The sequence below is a fragment of the Ochotona curzoniae genome, unplaced genomic scaffold (assembly GCF_017591425.1).
Source record: "Ochotona curzoniae isolate NIBS_2020 unplaced genomic scaffold, NIBS_Ocur_1.0 contig_3622, whole genome shotgun sequence".
NCBI lineage: Eukaryota > Metazoa > Chordata > Mammalia > Lagomorpha > Ochotonidae > Ochotona > Ochotona curzoniae.
The window spans coordinates 20680826-20701717 of NW_024465926.1; the positions used below are offsets into that span (position 1 = coordinate 20680826).

General features: G+C 53.2%; 1 protein-coding gene and 1 pseudogene across 1 annotated transcript; one reads left to right on the forward strand and one right to left on the reverse strand.

Annotated features, from left to right (window-relative positions):
* Nucleotides 1-759: 759 nt before the first annotated feature.
* Nucleotides 760-20448, forward strand: LOC121157744 (plasmolipin). The gene is made up of 4 exons (XM_040982113.1): nucleotides 760-894; nucleotides 17357-17530; nucleotides 19248-19370; nucleotides 20332-20448. The coding sequence occupies exons 1-4, from the start codon at nucleotides 760-762 to the stop codon at nucleotides 20446-20448; spliced, it is 549 nt and encodes a 182-aa protein (XP_040838047.1).
* LOC121157745 lies at nucleotides 14157-15197 on the reverse strand (annotated as a pseudogene).
* Nucleotides 20449-20892: the final 444 nt, after the last annotated feature.

The window sequence follows — 20892 nt, forward strand, 5'->3', positions numbered from 1 at the left end:
CATGTTTCCTTCCGCATGGATCTCCGCGATCAGGGGTGTGTGGGTGTCCGTATAAGGAGCATCCAGCTGCAACCTTCGGCCTTCTGCGCCATACCTCCTGGCTCGTGGCAGGCCAAAAACTTTCTGGATAAGATTTCATTTGTTCCATAGCAGCTCTGGGAAGAGAGGCACTTCCCTTCTCTATATTACACACCTGGAGGTGAAAGGTGGACATTTGCTAGATTAGGTGTGTCGCAGCGAAAGCCCCATCAATAAGGCGCATAAGAACCACGACCTCCTCCTCCTCCAGCGCCCACCTTGGACTCCGACCCTCCCATTCCGCGACTCCTCTGGCCACGAGGCCCAGGAGATCCGCCTGATTTCTGGGGAGGCCCAGGAGATCGCCTCCAGCACACTGTGCTTAGGGAATACCAGGCAGAGCAGGGCAGGTGGCGCCGAAGGCCAAGAGCGCACCGAAAAACACTGGAGGCCGCGATGCGCGTAGTGGGAGACCAACTATGTGGTCTCTGGCTCTGGCGTCCGGCAGCCCTGGGCCTCCGTTTCGCCGTCTGCGTAGCAAGCAACCGCGATGGACCGGGCAGGTCCGCGGCCAGCAAAGAGTTATAGGGGCGGGTCCGGTGGCGGGGGCGGGACCCGAGATCTGGCCGCACCTGGCAGCCGCGAGTTTCCCCTCCCCGACTTTTCGCCAGCGCCCGGAGCCACCGCGGGAGCCGGCATCCCCGGCGGCCGGAGCCACGTCTGGAGGCGAGCCGAGCCGCCATGGCGGAGTTCCCGTCCAAAGTGAGCACACGGACCAGCAGCCCCGCTCAGGGCGCCAGCGCCTCGTCCTGGACGCTGCGCCCGGACCTGGGCTTCGTGCGCTCTAGCCTGGGCGTGCTCATGCTGCTGCAGCTGGTGAGAGCGCAGACCCCGGCCGGGGCGTGAGGGGTGTGTGTGTAGGGGGGTGGCGGGTGTTCTGTGACGGCGTACCCTCGGTACCTTCGGGCATCCCGGGCTCTGGCTCACAGCGCCCCAGCGCGCCCGCGTTCCCCAGGGGGTGCCTCCAATATAGGCGCTGCTGCGATCACCCTGGGGTCCTAACCTTGACAAGTCACCCTCGGGGCCATCCCTGAGGACTCGCTAGATGCATCCGGCGCCTCGCCGGTGCGCTTCATCCACACACGCGCCGCGATTACCGCGACCGCGACCGCTCCCCGACTTACCTGCTTGAGCTGCGGTCGCCGGTTCATCACCTCTGGGCTCTGTCAAGGCAGTGCCGGTAGCCCTCCTGAGGCCCCGGCCTGAGGCAAAGTCCACCCGCGGCTCCGCGTGGCTGCTCCCGAGACCGCGCTTGGTCTGGCCAAGGGACACATTCATCCCCCACACTCCCTCGGGCACGGTCGCCGAACCGGGCGCTTCTTGCTGCTTCTGGGCGGCAGCCGGGTTCCAACCAGTTTGGCGGGCCCAGAGGGACCCAGGTGTGGCGCCCGGGCTGCCGGGGAGGAGGGGGAAGGGGAAGCAGTGTGGGGAGCCCGCGGCCGGATTCTGCCCCAACCCGACCAGGGGCACGGACGGCACCTGAACTTGGTCGGGGGGCGGGGGGGTTGTCCCTGTTCAGTTAAAGGCCTGGGATGTCCTCTTTTCCCGAATCTGCTGCTGTGGGGGACAGGAGTGTTCCCCACCAGCTGAGGCGCGAAGCTAGGGAGTGGGAGAGGATCTACGCTCTTGTGCTCGAGAGGGGGCCTTCCCCGCGTCCCCACGCTGGGCTGCAGAGCTCAGGGTGATCCTGGGCCGAAATCCCGCCGCCCCGCCCCCTCAGGTGTGCACCTGCCTCCACCAGCTCTGCCTGAAAGTTTCTCGGGTCACCCCTTGTGGGCCCCTTCCCCCTGCACACCTCCAATCTTCTGTCCGGGATTTGTTTGAAATGCGCATTCTTGGCCCTCACCCATGCCTGACAGAAGTGGAATTAGAATCTCCGGCCGGGAATTCTAGATATTTACTTTTTAAACTCTTTCCAAACTCTTTTTCGGGAGCCTGGTTGTGAGGTGGAGAGTCCTGGGGTTAGGGGGAGGAGGTGGACTGGGAGTGGCCTAGTGACCCGAGAACTTAAACAGTGCGCTAGCAGTGTGGACAGCAGCTGATCTCTCCTGATTCTCCTGGCTCATGGCTAAGTGTGAAGGGAAGCTTCTGGGATGCCCAGGGGTAGTGTGATGTCCTTGGATCTAGAGGGAGATCAATTTTGGGTCTTTGAGGGCTTCCTGGAGGAGGTGGTGTTTGAGGCTGGAGTTCCGCGGAAGTCAAGTCGGTGACGGGCAAAAAGAGGGCGAGATGCTGGGGAGAGGAGCCGCAGGTTGGAGGAGCTGCTGTTGGAGGTGTGTGTTCCCTGCAAGACCTGGGAACTTGACTGCTGGCAGTCTTAGGAGCTTCTGGCTTTGTGGATGATGATGGCAGGTGGAGAGAGGCAGAGGAGAGAGTAAGAGCACCTGGGAACAGGAGCAGAGCCCCTAGCACTGGACCTGCAAACCCGCTGGGAGGCTCTGCTGCATAGGAAGGGGCCTCGTGGACTTCCCCTGGAGATGGCTTGGAATACTGTGTCCGGATGTTAGCACCCACTAGGGGCTCATGGTGCAACTTGCTGGGGGGGGACTCTGAACTCTAAGGACCGGCTGGGAGCCAGGATGGCTTCCCTATGCACCCGGAGCTGCCAGGGTGCTGGGCTCCCAATGCCCTTGCCCGTCTGCTGCAAGCAAAGCTGCTTCCCCAGCTCTGGCAGGTGGTAGTTCTCCTGGGGCTGAAGTGGAGCTGACCCTGCAGGCATGGAGCTTCCACCAGGACCTCACAGCAGGCTTCCGGCTTCTGCCTCCTGCTGAGAGCAACCTAGTCTTTCATCCTCCCCCAAATTCTGAATCAGGAAATGGCCACACAGGGATCAGTTCTTAGCACAGCCACACAGGCCGCCCCACAGGAGTGATTTTTCTGTTGTTGTTTTTAACTTGTCTGGCCATGTTCCTTCAAAGGCACAGCGAGTGCATGGTATGTTTCATTTGCTGGTTCACTCCCCAAATGGCCAGGCTGGATGGGCCAGGCTGAAGGCTGAAGCTAGATGCCTCTCTGAGTCTTCCCCATGGGTGACAAAGGCCCAAACATCTGAGCCATCCTTCACTGCCTTTCCCAGACCATTCCCAGACCATGAGCAGGGAGCTGAGCAGGTTGCTCAGAAAGAACCAGTGCATGTTCTCCAGGAGCTCTGATCATTCTCCAGGGGTGGCTTCCTGGAGGAGGTGGTCAAGTTGAAGATGATACAGATTCCTGAGATGTTCTCCCTGTGGTAGGAGGAAGGGTGTTAGTGGTAAGACCCCCCCCCCCCAGCTCCATGCAGTGGCTAAGGTGTGCGGAACAACCTGTGTCAGTCCCCACAGGTGCCAGGAGGTGGCCACTGACTTCGCACTTGCCCCAGGCCCTAATTTCAGATAGACATTAGTAGCAGTGGTTGTCAGCCCCATTAGTCCTATATTTTAAGTTGATGATTTGGAGGTGGGAAGTGATTTTATTTTTAAGAATTATTTATTTATTTAGGTCCGGCACTGTAGCCTAGTGGCTAAAACCTTTGCTTTGCATGTGCGTGGATCTCCTATGTGCTCTGGTTCATATCTCTACCACTTCCAGCTCCCTGCTTGTGGTCTGGGAAAGTAGACAGCTCAAAGCCTTGGAACTCTGTACCTGCGTGGGGATTCCGAAGGAAACTCCTGGCTTCAGAGCAACTCGGTTCTCATTTTTAGCCATTGCAGCCACTTGGGGAGTGGACCAGTGGATGGAAGATCCTTCTCTCTCTGAAAATCTCTCTTTCTAATATAAATAAATAAATAAATAAATAAATTTTAAAGATTTGTTTATTTTTTATTGGAAAGTTAGATATACAGAGAGAAGGAAAGAAAGAGAGAAGTATCTTCTGTCTGCTGGTTTTCTTTCCAAGCAGCCACAATGACCAGAGCTGAGCTGATCTGAAGCCAGAAGCCAGGAGCTTCTTCTGGGTTTCCCACACAGGTGCAGGGGCTGAGGGTTTTGACCATCCTCTACTGCTTTCTCAGGCTACAAGCAGGGAGTTGGATGGGAAGTGGAGCAGCCGGGAGATGGACTGGTTCCCATATGGGATACCAGTGCTAGCGAGGTGAGGATTTGGCCACTGAGCCGTCAAGTTGGACCCAGGAAGTGATTTTTTTTTAGGTTCTTTAAAATAAATTGAAACATAATTGTATCTGTTTGTGGGGTATCATGAGACATCTTAATACATGTGGACATGGAGCTCTACTAAAACCAAGGAGCGCCTCTATCTATATTTCTTTGTGTGTTTCAGGCTTTTTTGAGATACACTACCATTGTTTATAGCTAAACTACTAGGCAATTAATTTGAAGGATGAGTCAGAGGTCACAGTATCAGGAATCTGTAGCAAGTTTAATACCTGATGCTTTCTTGTGCTTCCTGGTAGCCTAGACAAGACGAGATAAACAAGATTCATTTATGCATTTATGCAGGGAGCCTTTGAAAAAAAGAAGCAAGCGGGTTTGCGCTGGAGACAGCTCTGGCAAGAAAAGCCCGCATAGCCTGAGTGATGGAGGGGCATATGTTTTTGTGGTTAGTAATTCGGGGAGTGTTGTAGTGGTGTGGTCTGAGTACCTGAGTTCAAGTTTGGCTCACCTCTGATTCTGGTTTCTGCGAATAGCATGCCCTGCGAGGAGGCAGCAGATGAGGGCTCAAGTGCTTGGGATCCTGTTACCCACGTGGGAGACCCAGGTTGAATTCTGGGCTTCTGGCTTCTGTTTGGGCCAATCCTGGCTATTGTGGGCATTTGGGAGTTAACCAGCAAATGAGAAACATCTCCATCTATTGCTCTGCTTCTTTGTCTAACAAATTAAAGATAAGAAGAGTGCACTGAAAAAAACTGTGCCTGCTTGGCTGGCACTGAGTCCTTCGATGCCCTTAGCTTCCTGTGTACCATTTAAAGACCTCATTTAAAGAGATAATGGGCCAATGTGATTGTGGATTCCGGTGTTTTCCCTCTTTACCCAGGGGGTCGAGTCTGGCCACATCCTTCAGCCTTTTACCTTTTCCACATCCAATGGTACCCCCAGGCACTTTCGTCCCCACATCCATGGGGCTGCTGCTTTGGCAGAGCTGTCACCATATTCCCTTGTGCCACCGGGTGTAATTTGTATGGCCAGCCCCTTTGTTGGCAGGCAGTTGGATTTTCCATTCTTTTGCGGCTGTGTACCCTGCTGCAAGCAATGAGCTCACGCGTGCCATTGAGTGCACTTGTACGACACATTTCCAGATGTGGGACCACCACAGCAGAGCAGCTGTGTGAATGGGTGGGGGAAGTTCCATAGAGATTGTTCTATACCCCCCACGGAGGCCACAGCCATCCCTCCCATTCAAGGCTGCCTCTCCTTCGCAGCATCTCCCCAGCGTGAAGGCATGTCCCTATGCCATGATGACAGTCAGGATGGGCCAGGATGACAGTCAGTAGGGTAGCCATCTGAGTTCTCTTATAAGTGAGGTTGGCCTGCTGTCCCTTGTTTCAGAACTATATGAGTTCCCCTGTGTGTCTATTTCTCAGCTCATTCCACTGAATTGTGGGTCTTTGGGTTATCAGTGACCAGACATTGTACAAGATGTGCAAATATTTTTTTCCTAATTTGCTTCTTTGATTTTGCTATTGGTGTTTTTTTCTTTATCCTCTTTTGTGTTGCAAGGTTTCCTTTCTTTTTTTTCTTTCTTCTTTCTGGAAATGGGGTCATAATTCTCAGCATCGTACTTGTAGGTTGTAAAGAAATTCTCCAGTGTAGAAAGATGCAGAACCAAGGGACAGTGGTATCAGTCTAGATCTACAATGTGTTAATATTGTTAATATTGTTATGTATCTGTTGCATTGTAGTCTGTGATATGATAGATAACATCTGGGTGGGATTTAAAAGCCATTCCATGCAGACAACCTCAAGGCTTTGGGATACATGTGTACCTGGCCTGCAGCTTGGGAGACATGGCCCAACCATCAGAGAAAGCAGCGAGGCAGCTCTGTGCGTGAGGATGGGCAGTCTCTGCTACATGGCCAAGATAAGAAAGCAGGGATAAACTGTGTGTGTGCGGTGACTGTGCAGAAAATACATGTGGATACAAGGCGCATTGGCCTGGAGTGTGTGTGAGTGGTGGGGGACTCTGGAGATGCAAGTAAGAAACTATTGCTGATTGTCCTAGAAGAAGAAACTGAGTGTCAGGGGAGGAGAAGGGCATCTTCCTTTTTTCAAAGATTTATTTATTTATTGTGAAGGCAGAGTTACAGAAAGGAATGGAGAGGCAGAGAGAGGTCTTCCATCTGCTGGTTCACTCCCCAGATGGCTGCCATGGCTGCCAGACTTGAGCTAGTCTAAAGCAGGCAGCCAAAAATCTCTTTTGAGTCTCCCACATGGATACAGGGACCCAAGCACTTAAGCCCTCCTCCATTGCCTTCTCAGATATATTAGCAGGGAGTTGGATTACAAGCGGAGCAACTGGGCAGGAGAGGGTAAAACAAACAAACAAACAACAACAACAAAAAACAAGTGGAGTAGCTGGTGGGGGTGGGCCTACTGCGATGGCTCAACTGGCTAATCCTTTCCTTGCAAACAGCTGGATCCCATATGGGCATCAGTTCAAGTCCTGGCTGCTCCACTTCCCATCCAACTCCCTGCTTGTGGCCTGGGAAAGCAGTAGAAGATGGCCAAAAACCTCAGCCCCTGTACCCGCGTGGGAAACCTGAAGAAGCTCCTGACTCTTGGCTTCAGATCAGCTCAGCTCTGGTTGTTGTGGCCATTTGAGGAGTGAACCAGTGGAAGGAAGTTCTTTCTCTCTGTCTCTCCTGTGTGTAAATGTGTCTTTCCATTAAAAATAAATAAATCTTCAAAAAGAAAGAGAAAGGAAGGAAGGAAGGAAGGAAGGAAGAAAGAAAGAAAGAAAGAAAGAAAGAAAGAAAGAAAGAAAGAAAGAAAGAAAGAAAGAAAGAAAGAAAGAAAGAAAGAAAGAAAGAAAGAAAGAAAGAAAGAAAGAAAGACAAAACAAGTGGAGCAGCTGGGACTCAGACTATCGTCCATACAGGTTGCCGGCACCACAGGTGGCAGCTTCATCAGCTATGCCCCAGAGCCTGTCCTGAAAAAGATGTCTGAATGCAGCATCTAGTAACCCATCGTGTCATATGCGTTGCAGATTTGAAAAATGAAATCCATTTGGAGAATGAATCAGTGGATGGAAGATCTCTCTTTCTCTGTCTCTTCTGTAACTTTACTTTTCAATAAATAAATAAATCTCTTTAAAATGTTTATATTTATGAAGGTGGTGCTGGATTGCCCGTTAGACCCAGAGAGGGAAAGGTGCTTCTCCAGGTTCTCACAGCAGCCAACTGTAGCCCTGTATGCGGTGGCACTGGCTGAGGGTCCTGGGTTGACTTTGTGCCCACCCATCAGTGGGAAGTGAAGTGAGGCCTAAAGCTGTCCACATGACGATGGGTGGCACTTGCTTCATATGTCTACAGTTCCTTTACTTTTTTAGATGATTTGGGCAGGGGGTGTACCTGCCCTGGTAACCATGGTGACCAGAAGCTAGGAGGTGGTGGGGAGGAGAGGGGCTGCTTTCCTTGGCCACTCAGGGAGCAGCGAGCCCAGCCCTGATGCTCACAGAGTCCAGCTGTTGGGCTGGGCTAGCCTCTCCTGTTTGCTTACGGGGAGAGGCCAGTATGGCATTCAGAGATGAGGGTGGGGACCCCCAGGCCTGCCAGGCCTACCATGGGACATTACATATCTCATTTGGAGGGGAGGGGAGGCCATGGGAACCCATGTGAGTGTATCCCTCCCTGTCGTCCTGGGTGACCCTGGGTGACAGTAGTGGTTGAGGTGGACAGGATTTACTCAAGCACCAGGAAGTTCACAGAGTGTAGCAGACCCTCCACTGGGGCCTCCGCTGGCCCCAGCCCAGGCACATTAAAGTCGGAGATCCTGGGCTGATGAAGTACACAGACAAGGGACTCTCCCTCAGGGGCTAATGGGTAGGCAGCTCCCTTGGGCGCTGAGGGCCTCAGCTTCTTGGTGTGTTTGCCACTCTGGGTTTGCACTCTGCCCCCATCTCCCTTTTGCTCTGACCTCCAGGGCCTGGAGGCAGCGTGGGAAGCAGAGCAGGGCTGAGCAGCAGGTCCTTTGCTTTGCTTTTCCTTTCTTTTCTTTCTTTTCTTTCTCTCTTTATAAAAGATGTATCTGAAAGGCAGAGTTAGAGAGAGGAAATGACAGAGACATAGAGAAAAATCTTCCATCTGCTGGTTCATTCCCCAAATGACCATAACAGCCAGAGCTGAACCAATCTGAAGACAGGAGCCAGCAGTCTCTTCCAGGTCTCTCACAATGGTGCAAGGACCCAAGCACTTGGGTCATCCTCTGCTGCTTTCCCAAGTAGATTAGCAGGGAGCTTGATTGGAAGTAGAACAGCCAAGACTAGAGCCAGTACCCATATGCGATGGTAGCACTACAGGCAAAGGTTTACTCTACTTTGCCACAGTATCAACCCTGGGAAGCTTTTGTTTTTATTTTTTTGTTTTTGTTTTTGAAGATTTATTTATTTTTATTGGAAAGGCAGATATACAGAGAGGAAAAGAGACAGAGAGGAAGATCTTCCATCAGATGGTTCACTCCCCAGGTGACCGCAATAACTGGAGCTGAGCCAATCCGAAGCCAGGAGCCCAAAACTTCTTCCGGGTCTCCCACATGGGTACAGGGCCTCTGGGATTAGAACCGGTGCCCATATGGAATCCCAGCGTGTTCAGGTGAGGACTTGAGCTGCTAGGCCACCGTGTTGGGCCTGGGAGTGAGCAGAGACCTTGAAGCAACGAGAGTGGTCAGAAGCCAAAGCTGAGGTTGCCAATGTGCACACAGTGGCTAGAGGCTCTTTGCTTGGGGTCTCCGAGAATGGCTTGGACACTGGGGTAGGTGAGTACCAGTCAGTTTTACCTCTTCAACAACAGCAGGTAACAGGATTCTGGCTGCGTTTGTAAGCCTTGGAGGGTACCAGGTCTTGAGGCCACCAGAGACCTAAGCTGGGGCTTGCCATGGGCGAGGCCTGAGCCCTGTTGCGTTTCCAGAGCCTTGGAACAGCAGTCAGGTGTGGTGGCAGGCTAGCCCTGTGAGCCTTCAGTGACTGTTCACTTCCTTCACCTGTGTGTCCATTTTACAGATAAGGAAAGGGAGGTGCACAGTTGTTCAGGGCTGCCCAGGTTGAGTCAGTTTGAGGCTGGGGTCGGACTCCACACCCTGGATCTCTGGCTAGCTGGGCCATGGTGACTCCAGGGTTCTCAAATGCTCAATGTCTGCTGGCTTGGGGATTCCAAGGTGCCTCCCCCACTCTCTACCCCAGGCCTCCCTCTGACCCAGGGAGTGGGTGGCGTGTGGTGGTGTTGTGACCAAGCCAGGCGCCTGGAGCCTCTGTCCCCTGCCCCTTTGTCTCGTGCCACACAATGGGTGGCTTTTTATCCCCCATAAAGTCCCTTTCAGTGTAGGGACAAGGGCCAGGGTGTGGGTGAAGGCTGGGCTGGGGGGTTGGGGGGGCGGTGGCAGGCCAAGTTCTAAGTGTCCTCAGACTACCCAGATGTGTCCCAAGTGAGGGGGACCCCAGGAAGGGTCATTTGACTGCCTTGGGCTTCTGTTTCCTGGATGGAGAATGGGGTGAGGGAGGCTGGGGGCTTGGGGAGGGTCCCAGGCAGGTAGCAGGTAGGGCCTCCCTGTCTTATCGTTGTTTTTGGAACTCTGGGTTGAGTTGTGAGGTTGAGAATTGAAAATTCCACACAGAAATCAGTTTCTGAGAGCTTCTGAAAACGTAATGCTGACTGCCTAGGCCCGAGTCCCCACCTGACACCATACGGCTACTTTCTCCTGCCCCTGCCTGCCAGCCCTGCTGGTGAGTCCCGCAAGACAGCCTGAGGCTCACCCTGGGAACCACTGCCCGTGGCACCCATCCTCATTAACTCTCCAGCTTCCATTTTTTCTCTCCCATGCCACCTGGGTGATACCCGTGAAGGGACCAGCAGAGGCATGACCTCCTACCCTTAGTGCTTCACATGTCATAGCAGCAAACCTATCAGAGAGCTCAGGTGATGCCCCTGAGCTGTCCAGCAAGTCCACAGAGGTCTCATCCTGCTCAGGGAGCTGGGAGGATGACAAAGAGGATCAGTGTGACTGTCTGTGGGTGGGAGGGGGGTTGGGTCTGTGACCTGAGGGGAGGCCTGTGTCCCACCTGAAGCTTGCTTCCATTGTATTGTAGGGAAGATTGAGGTGCAGTCCCAGAAGAGGTCGCTGGAGCCCAGCTGCCTTACAGGGCAGATGGTCAGAGTCGGCTAGGGCTTTATCTGTGCTGAGTGCAGTGTCTGCTGTGTGTGTGTGTGTGTGTGTGTGTGTTGTATGCATGCATTATCTCTCCCAAGGGCCTCACCACCCCAGGGAGCCCCACACACTGTAACCAGTGTGGGAAAGAGGCATAGAGAGGTTGTGAGTTTGCACAGGCAGGAAGTTGGTAGACCAGGACTTGGATCCCGGGAGTTGGCAAGGCACACATCTGTCGTTGCTGATGCCAGCGTTGTGGCAAAGTGAGATGGTGACAGATAGCAACAGGCTGCACACATCTGTATGGTCTGGCGATTCCAGAGCCGGGGTGTGTAAAACTCACCTGTGGGTGGGTTTGGGTCTGGGTGGAGGCTCCGGGCTCTTTTGTGCCCATGCCCTGCGGACACAGCACCTCGCCTCCATGTGCCTGTCCTCCATGTGGCTCTCTGTTCTGGTGTCCCTCTTCTTTCAAGGACACCAGGCATTGGATGAGACTCTACCCCAATCCACTGTGACCTCATTTTAACCCCAAACTGAGGACGTTTTGGAAAGGTATTGCACAATACAAGTTAACTTTGGTATAAACATTTGTTTTCATCATATGTGAGAAAAAATACAAACCAGGAAAAAGCTATGTATGGACTTTGTTTTCACCAAAATAGCGCATACTTTTAAAAATAGATCACTTATTTTTTCTGTTATTTATTTATATATATATATATATATATTATATTATATTATATTATATTATATTATATTATATTATATATTTTATATATATATATATATTATTGGCAAGGCGGATATACAGAGAGGAGAGACAGAGAGGAAGATCTTCCGACTGATGATTCACTCCCCAAGTGAGCGCAATGGTCGATGCTATGCCGATCCGAAGCCAGGAGTCTCTTCCGGGTCTCCCACGCGGGTGCAGGGTCCCAAAGCTTTGGGCCGTCCTCGACTGCTTTCCCAGGCCACAGGCAGGGAGCTGGAAGGGAAGCAGGGCTGCCGGGATAGAACCGGTGCCCATATAGGATCCCGGGCGTGCTAGGCAAGGACCTTAACCACTGCGCCACTGCGCCGGGCCCTATTTATTTATATTTTTAAAAAATATTTTTCATGATACAGTTCCTTAGGCTCAGGGATTTCCCCTTCTATTCTCCCCCAAAACGGATTTTTAAAAAAGATTTATTTATTTCTATTGGAAAGTCAAATATATAATAGAGAGTGGAGGAAGATCTTCTGTCTGCTGATTCACTTCTCAAGTTACTGCAACAGCCGGAGCTGAGCCAATCCGAGCCAGGAGCCAGGAGCTCTTCCGGGTCTCCCACGCGGGTGCAGGGTCCCAAGGCTTTGGGCCATCCTTGACTGTTTTCCCAGGCCACAAGCTGGGAGTTAGCTGGAAGGGAAGCAGAGCTGCTGAAATTAGAACCATATGGGATCCTGGCATGTTTAAAACAAGGGCTTTAGCCACTAGGCCACTGCGCCAGGCCCAAAAACAGATTGTTTATTTGAAAGGCAGAGGGTGAGGAAGGGGGAGGCAGAACTTCCACCTGCTGGTTCATACCCCAAATGGCTGCAACAGCCAGGTCCGGACCAGGCAGAAGGCAAGGGCGGGAAGCCCTGCTGTGTCTCCCATGTGGATGGATGGCAGGGACCCAAGCACTTCCTGTTGCCTCCCAGGGTGCGGATGAGCAGTAAGCTGGAGTCAGGAGTGAGGCCGGAACTCAATGGGGCATGCAAGTGTCCCAGCCACATCTTACGCACTAGGCCGGGCATCCCTCCCCACTCCACAGTCATTCCATTTCCCCTGAACTTTTTAAAGTGTTCTTGTGTGTCTAGGAAGCCCTGGTTTTCTAGAGGGTCACAATCCTAGGGACCAGTGGAGGCTGTGCTTGCATAGTTGGGAATCACCATTGACCCCGCAGCTGGAGCGGAAGAGCAGAGCATGCGCACAGCCGGGACTGGGCCTGCACTGGCCGCCGCGGGGGTGGTGGGGTGGGGCTGTGCTGGGGTCCCAGAGGCCTCCTGGTCAGGATTTTGTGATCAGTCTTTCTGGTCCTGTAGGTGTGTTAACAGAAACCTCTCTCAGCTGTCCCACAGCTCAAGCAGTCTTTGGCAGTGCCAAGGTCCTGTGAATGGATCGCTTTTGACCTTTCTTTCAAACCTCCTGTGGAGAACCAGGGCTCCGTCCTGATTTCTCCAGGTTCAGAGGGTAAGCTAGGCCCCTATGCCCTTGAGATTTCCAGGCTGTTCTTTGTTTACCTGGAGCACCTGCTGGGGAGGGTAATGCCCGGGGCCTCCAGGGAGCTGGGAAGCAAGGCGGGATGCAGCACAGGTGTGTGTGTGTGTGTGTGTGTGTGTGTGTGTGTGTGTGTGTGTGTGTGTGTGTGTGTGTGTGTGTGTGTGTGTGTGTGTGTGTGTGTGTGTGTGTGTGTGTGTGTGTGTGTGTGTGTGTGTAATGTCTGTGTACGAGTGGATGTGTATGTAGAGAAACACAAGGCAGCTGAATCCATAGGCTGAAGAGACCCATGTGGGCCCAGAGATCAAATTCCCAGACACCACACAGCCCCCTCCTCTCCCCTCTCCCCACCTCACCGAGCTCCCGCCCTTACACAGCAGGTGCTCTGAGGGCTTTCATCGTTGACAATGAGCTGGGGTGCAGCACACAGGGTCCCAGCAGGGGGACGAGGCAGGGAGGAGGGCAATGGGGAGCTCCTGTCTCACTGTCACTTGTCCACTGCTACTGCAATAGCAGGCAGAGACAGCAAGTTTTCTGGCTCTCTCTGGTGGCTGGGGTGGGGGCAGCCAGCAGTAGGGTTTCTGGGGGCCCAGCTGGGAGCTCCCTCAGCTCACCCAGCACACTCATCCCAGCCAGCGAAGGAATGAGAACACATGAGGGTACCCCAACCCCAGCCTGCAGTGGGAGCTCCCGGGGGACCCAGACAGCCTGTCTGGTGTATGGCTGGACTTTGTTCAAGAACACAGGAGACTCCCAGGGCACAAGAAGCCTGGCAGTGTCGCTGTCAGCCAGCATGAGCACTAGAAATTCCCACTGCTTGCCCCGACCCATGCGGCACTGAGACTGCAGGTGCTGATTTGGAAGTCAGGGGTGGGGTGGGGTGGGGTGGGAACCCAGGAGAGACAGGGTGCCTGCCTGTTCTTAGAGCCATCCCAAGTGCTGTCACTCAGCTTATGGTCACACAGCTTCCCGGAGACTCCAGCTCTGGGTTTTACTTCGCCCTTCTGCCGCGGGAGCCACAGGCACACTGCCTTCTGAGCTGATTGGGGGAGCACGAAGGGGTTATCGTGATGAAGTCCGTGAGAACTGAGGAGTGTTCATGAGCGTGCACCTGGGCCGGAGCTCCCCGGATTGTTAGCTCAAAGGTATTTCCTAACTTGCTCTAAATAGTTGGAATAGGCAGTACAAGAGCATGATGGTTCAACCAGCCAATCCGCTATCGGTGGCGGCATTCCATATGGCTGCTGGTTTGTACCCTGGCTGTTCCACTTCCCATCCAGCTCCCTACTTACAGTCTGGGGAAAGCAGCAGAGGCTGACCCAAGACCATGGGAGACCTGGAAGAAGCCCCTGGCTCCTGGCTTTGGATCAGCTCAACTCCGGCCATTGCAGCCAAAGGGGAGTGAACCAGCAGATAGATCTTTCTCTCTGTTTCTCCTTCTCTCTAAATCTGCCTTTAAAAAGTCTTAAAGAAAAAAAAATCAGTGGAGGCCCATAGGAGCTTGCTTTACATGAAAAGTTTTTCATGTTTTTATTTTTTTAAAATTATCATCAATAGAATAGTTTATTTCAATACTAGTGGAGTCGATGTTTATTATCTGACCAGATTATAAAAACACCAGAACAGGCACCTTAGCTCATTCTTCTAATAAGCCTGTTGATCCGGTCTTCCCTGTTATCAGCATCTCCACCTCTACCAAGTGGTGGTCTTTGTCTTCATCCCACCTTGGGGAGAAGGTAACTTGAGTGTGGGGTAGTGTGAGTCCACACTCACTACCCCACAGTTACATTCACACTCGGTCTCACACTCACACACACACTCACACACACTCACTACCTCACTACCTCACACTCACGACCCACACTCACTACCCACTCACACACTCACTACCCCACACTCACATACTCACTACCCCACACTCACACTCACTACCTCACACTCACGACCCACACTCATGACCCCACACTCACTACCCACTCACACTCACAACACCACACACACTGCCCACAGTCACACTTACTACCTCACACTCCCATTCACACTCACTACCCACACTCACACTACCCCACACTCACACTCACTACCCCACACTCACACTACCCCAACTCAGGAAGTTATTTGCTTCTTTAAAGTGCTTTCTTGCAGTACAGATATCATGAATCAGATGATAGTGTTTACCAAGGGAACGGGAAATCAGGGTGTTCTCCGTCAGGGCAATTCACTTGTTACTGATTTTGCCATAGCCATGCTTGTAGATCAGCTCATTCACCAACTAGATTCGGGGAGCCCCATGCAATCTAGGGCCCCACAATCCTCTGCGTGTTAATGGAAGCCTTGTTGAGCTTCACAAAGGTGCCACTGAAGATCTGGCGAAGGCGAAGAAGCTGCAGCACTTTGCAGACCATTGATACCTCTGATCCTGATGACAAACACCAATTTGGGTTCTGCAAGGACATAGCAGTGCTTTCCTTGCCGTCCTCGCCATCTGAATTTCAGTTCTGTGCATAAGCCTGTACTCCTTGTGATAGCGTTTGGCCTTCTCATAGATCAGCTTTCTTCTCACCTTTCGGAGCATCTTCTGGGAAAGCCTCTTTCACAGGCATTTGATCCTCAGCTCTGCAAAACTCCTGTTTTTTCTTCAGCGTTTCTGGCACAGCAGGAGATTTCTTCTTCTTCTTTTTGGCACTCTCCACGGTTCTAGCCGGACTATTTAAACATTTTTATTTAATATATAAATTTATTTATGGGCCCAGCGTGGTGGCCTAACAGCTAGGGTCCTTGCCTTGCACAAGCTGAGATTCCATATGGGCACTGGTTCTAATCCCAGCAGCCCCACTTCCCTTCCAGCTCCCTGCTTGTGACCTGGGAAAGCAGTCGAGGACGCCCCAAAGCCTTTGAGCTCTGACCCATGTGGGAGACCTGGAAGAGCTCCTGGCTCCTGGTTTCAGATCGGCACAGCTCCGGCCATTGCAGTTGCTTGGGGCATGAGTCAACAGATGGAAGATCTTCCTCTCTGTATATCTGAATTTCTAATATAAGTAAATAAATACTTATTAAGATTTATTTATTTTTATTGGAAATTTGTTTTTTTTTGAAGATGCATTTATTTGAAAGATAGAAAGAGAGGAAGAAAATTTTTCCTCTGCTGGTTCATTCGTCAAACACCCTGAAACAGCCAGAATTGGCCCATGTCGAAGCCAGGAGCTGAGCACTGAGCCATCACCTGCTGCCTCCCAGGGTATACGTTAGCAGGTAGCTGGAATCAAGTGGATCTGGGATATGGGATGTTGGCCTCCCAGGTGGCACCTTAGATGCTTGACCCAGCGCTTGCTTCTGCCTCCTCTTTTAATGCAAAGCATAGGCTAAGCAGCTGTGGAACCCTAATTCATGGATGGGGAGGTGAGACTGTAAGTTGTTCTCAAACTATTGGCTGAGCACATCCTATGTGCTGGCACTGTGGTGTGCTGGCGATGCAGCAGCACAAAGCACCAGGATTCCTCTTGGCGCTCCTTGGGGGGCGGGGGGGGGGCCCCCCCGGGGGAAGAAATTGCCCTGGGCCACACAGCACAGCAGGGTTTCAAGCCCAGTGCTGCCTCAGTGGGAGTGGGGAGGCTGAGGGGAAAGGGCAGGTGTTTGGAAGGGCTCAGCCTCAGGCCATTTCTCACCAGGTGTGTTCTGGTGTACTGGCAGGTGCACCTGTTCTGGCTGTGCTCTGGGTTAGCTTGAACCTTGTTGTATGTAACTGCTTGGAGCAGGGCTGATTCTGTGACACACTGGTTGTTGCCTCATCCTCAGGCCAGTGCATATGTCTGGACCCTGTCCGGGCAGATGAAGGTAGCTCTCTCCCTGTGGCCTGATGGGCAGTGGAGCCTTCTTCATCTTCCCATGCACTTCCTGTGTCATCGGCAGCCAGGTGTTTGTGTCCCTGTGCAGAAAGGAAGGGGCTGTGTGTGTGAGCTATGCCTGTGGACTGGGTCCACCAGGCCAAGTGTGAGTTGCTATATCTTTCCCCATGCAACTGTGGCTTGGGCACACACAGTATGGCTGTGGCTTAGTTTCTTCTGGAAGAACGAGAGCAAGCATCTCCACTGCACCCATATGTTGGGTTCTTACATGTCAGAGTTCTGTGTGCAAGGGACAGGGCGACCGAGGCACAGGGAAATCATGAGCTTGGCCAAGGTCACACTAGGCAGGTGGCTCTGCAGAACATGCTCTCAGCCTTTACACACACAGTCTCCTGGGCTGTTGGCCTATGCTGACACGTGGGATCAGTATGACAGATTCCTTGGCTTCCACTTGACCTCCACTTGAATGGAGGTGTGATTGGGAGAGCACATGGTGCGTGTCAGACAGAAGGTCCCCCACGGGCCCTGATGTTGTCCTTTCTCTACTGGGAGGAGACATGGTCTGTGAGCCCTTGGAGCTGAGTGGCTGTGGCTGTCCCTTGGGGAGGTGCTGGCGCTTCCACCTTCTTTTCCAGTTTCCTGGTCGTGGCAGGGCTCCAGCTACACAGCTGAGTGACAACAGTGGGGTGTGTTTGGTGGGGGAGGGGGTTGCACAGAAGGTTTTGAAACCCTCCCTGGTGGGGTGGGGGAAGGGTGTCTTGGAACATGCACCATTCCAGTTGAGCCTGGGGAGGGGAGCGTGAGTGAGCAGGTAAGGGCTAGCACAGTGGTATACAGCAGGAGCCAGGTGGCATTGCTGGCTGGAGGGCTGAGCTCTGGGAGACACTGTTCTGCTCTCTCCCAGGTGCTGGGGCTGCTGGTGTGGGCCCTCATTGCCGACACCCCGTACCACCTGTACCCGGCCTATGGCTGGGTCATGTTCGTTGCCGTCTTCCTCTGGCTGGTGACAATCGTCTTCTTCATCCTCTACCTGCTTCAGCTGCACCTGAAGTGGTACACCGTGCCCTGGCCGCTGGTGGTGAGTCTTGGTGGGGGGTGGCCTGGCTGCAGAGCTTGGGATGGCGGGAGGGTGGCTCTGGTGATGGGAATTACTGTGAACCAGGAGCCCAAGACCAGGCAAGTTATTCTTGGTTCTGGAAAGGGAGAAGGAGGAGGAATGGGGTTGGGGAAGGGGCTGTTAGCAATTCTGAATCCTTTTCCTTTGGGTGGCATGGATTGGGTCGCCCTTGAGGGTGAGGTATCAGACAGGAGCCAAGGTCAAGGTCTAGTATAGGAGGCTGGCTCGGGCCATCTGGGAGAGGCTAGGTCAGCCACAGAAAGAAGCCGGGCCACATGCAGGCGAAACTTCTGTTCTGAGCCGTTCACACCTGCGCTGAGTTTGAGGCTCCCTGTGGGTGGGGGCCAGGAAGCCATGGGACTGTGGGACCAGCATGGCTGGCACCAGTAGCACCGTGGGCAATTCAGGGCCTTTTGAGGTGGTGGAAGAGATGCGAGTCATCCACAGACAGAATGCGTCTGTTCCATTTCAGGGTTCTAAAACTTGCAGGGAGGGAGGCCTCTGTCTCCGAGGCCCAGAAAGGGGCTGGGGTCCAGGTGTACCTGTTGCTGGTAGGAGGTTCCTTCCACAGGTTTGGAAGGCTGAGCTGGCCCTGGTGTGCCTGTGCCTTTTAGCGAGTGGCATGGGGAAGATTTAGCTATAGCAAGGGAAGACTGGACTGGGATTGCGCACATGGGCTGGGGGCTCCAGGCAAGGCTTGGGGCAGGGGGAAGGGGCATGTGTGTGTTCTGGCAAAGGCAGCCTCCATCTGACACACATACACAGAGAGAGGCAGAGAGTGAGAGGAGAGAGATCTTAATCCACTATCTCTTGGTTTATTCCCCAGCTGACTGCAACAGTCAGGGCTGGATCAGGCTAGGGCAGGAGCCAGGAACTCCATCCACGAGTGGCAGGGGCCAAGTTCTTGAACTGACTTCTACTGCCTTCCAGGATGCATATTAGGGAGCTGGATTTGGGAGTGAAGCGGGAGCTGAACTTAAGGTATTTGGAGAAGGCCTAAGGGTGTCCAAGTGACACCTTAACTGCTCTGTCAAATGCCCGTCTCAGTATGAGCACTGAGAATCTTCAGGCTTTCATAAAAGCTGATTTTGAAATGCTAGTCATTAGAATCAAAGGCCTATGGGACAAATGCCCTGAGGGCCTGGCTCAGCACCACAGGGTCACTCCTTGCTCGCCCTGGAGTCCTGCTGGCAGTAATCCTGGCTCAGGCGGCATCTGCTGTGGGCTCGAGCCTAGGGTATGGCCAAAAGGAGGCCATAGAATCCTCCCACCCAAGGCAGGAAGGGCTCTGGGGCCCTGCACAAAGATCAGCTGCAGAACTATGCCCTGCACTGGCACCTGTTCCACAGAGGTACGGTTGGCATAGAGATGGTTGTAGGCCTACCTCTTACCAAGGCCAAGCGTTCTGTCTGGTGGGACTGGCAATACCTCAAATCCCATCTTTGAGGATGGCTCATCTTGTTTCCTCTACCTATCCTGTCTTAAGGGTGTTTGTGCACCTGCTTGGCTTCCATGCTGACCCTGGGCAGGGTAGCAGGGTGAGCATGCTGGCATCTCATGGGTTCCCACAATGGGAAGGTCCCCTGTGTTTCCATCCTCACCTTTGCTACTAACCAGCTGCGCAGTTCTCACGAATGTGAGCCTGTATGTCTCAGACACTCTCTCCCTGCCCCACCAGCTGATGATCTTCAATGCCAGTGCCACCGTGCTCTACATCACCGCTTTCATCACCTGTTCCGCCTCGGTGAACCTAACCTCCCTGAAGGGCAGCCGGCAGTACAACCAGCATGCGGCTGCCTCCGTGAGTATGGCTCCCAGGGCTCCCCAGGCTGTCTGCAGGTACCAAGATTCCTCTCACCAGGAACCTGCCTCCTCCCCACGGGTCTCAGAGGGAGGCAGGCTGCTTTTGGCTTCACTGATCAACAGTAAAACATTGGGGAACTGGGATACTTGGGGAGTGAGGAAAACTTGGGGGTGACCATGGAATTCTGCTGTAGATCAGCTGGGTTCACTCTTGCCACCTTGCCACACACAGTGTGCCTCCTCCCTTTTTTGCCCATGGCACATGCAGTCTTTAAGGTAAAGCCATTGTGTGTGTGTGTGTAGGCTGTCTAAAGGCACTCCACTTGAAGGCCAAGTTCAGTGGCTGTAGTGCCCTGCACACCAGTCACTTTACTTCACAAGGCCCTACATGCCTTCCTTGGCCAGTGAGGAAGAGGAAGGGCCTAGCACTTCCTTTCAACAGATAAGGAAACTGTGGCCAGCAGTTGTTAGATCTGAGGCCTGGCATTATGGTCAAGGATAGGGCAGGGTGTGGAATACCACATGGGTTTCCTTGCTTTTCCCACTGAGGGTGGTTTTGAAGTCAATAGCTTTATTGTGGAGACAGACCAGGAGCTTCTGAATGAAGCCATAGGTTCTACGTTATAGATGGGTTCTAGAAAATTCCTACGGCTGGCCTTAGAATGTCATCTTTCAGCCAGGTGTCTAAGGCTGCCTATCACTGGCTTTGCAGGGCCCCGTTTGCTGTTTTCCCTTGCTTTTGCAGCCTTACTACGATTTTTAGCTGTTTGCCCAGCTGGGAATGTAATGCCAATACCCCTCCCCAGAGCCTGGCATGCATCTGCCCATGGCAGTTGGTCAGAGGTAGGGCTAAGCATGAGGTGGTGGCTGCTGCCACTGCTCATGACCCAGAGGGCACTCACTTCCAGGGCCCTGTGCAGCCCTACTCAGCCTTGGTGTTCCTCTCCCTTCTCTTGCAGTTCTTTGCCTGTTTAGTGATGATTGCCTACGGGGTGAGCACTTTCTTCAGCTTCCAGGCCTGGCGTGGAGTGGGCAGCAATGCAGCCACCAGTCAGATGGCTGGGGGCTACGCCTAAAGCCCTTCCCCCCCGCCAACACACACACACACCATGTCCTGGCCCATCTTGGGGTGAAGATGCCACTGCTGGGTCACAGTGCTCCTGGATGTGCGCCATGCCAACACTCTGGAGGAAACAGGCCCCCGTGCCACACACACACACGCACGCAACGAGATCAGAGACCAACAGCTGAGACCTCCTCCTTGGCAGCGCAAGGGGACGGGGGAGCTGGGGTTCTCACCCTGCTTTGCCTTCTGCTGCCTTTGGTGGGGAGGATGGCACTCAGCCTCCTCCCTAGTGCTAAATGCACTAACACGCTGCAGCCCTGCAGCCCTGGCCTGCCACAGGGGTTAGCCTAACCAGCAACTCACGGTTCTCTTCGCCTCGGTTCCAGCAGAGCTGAGCAAGTGCACAGTCTTGTAGATTCCTCCAGACACGGTTCCAGCCCGCCCACCCCCAGAC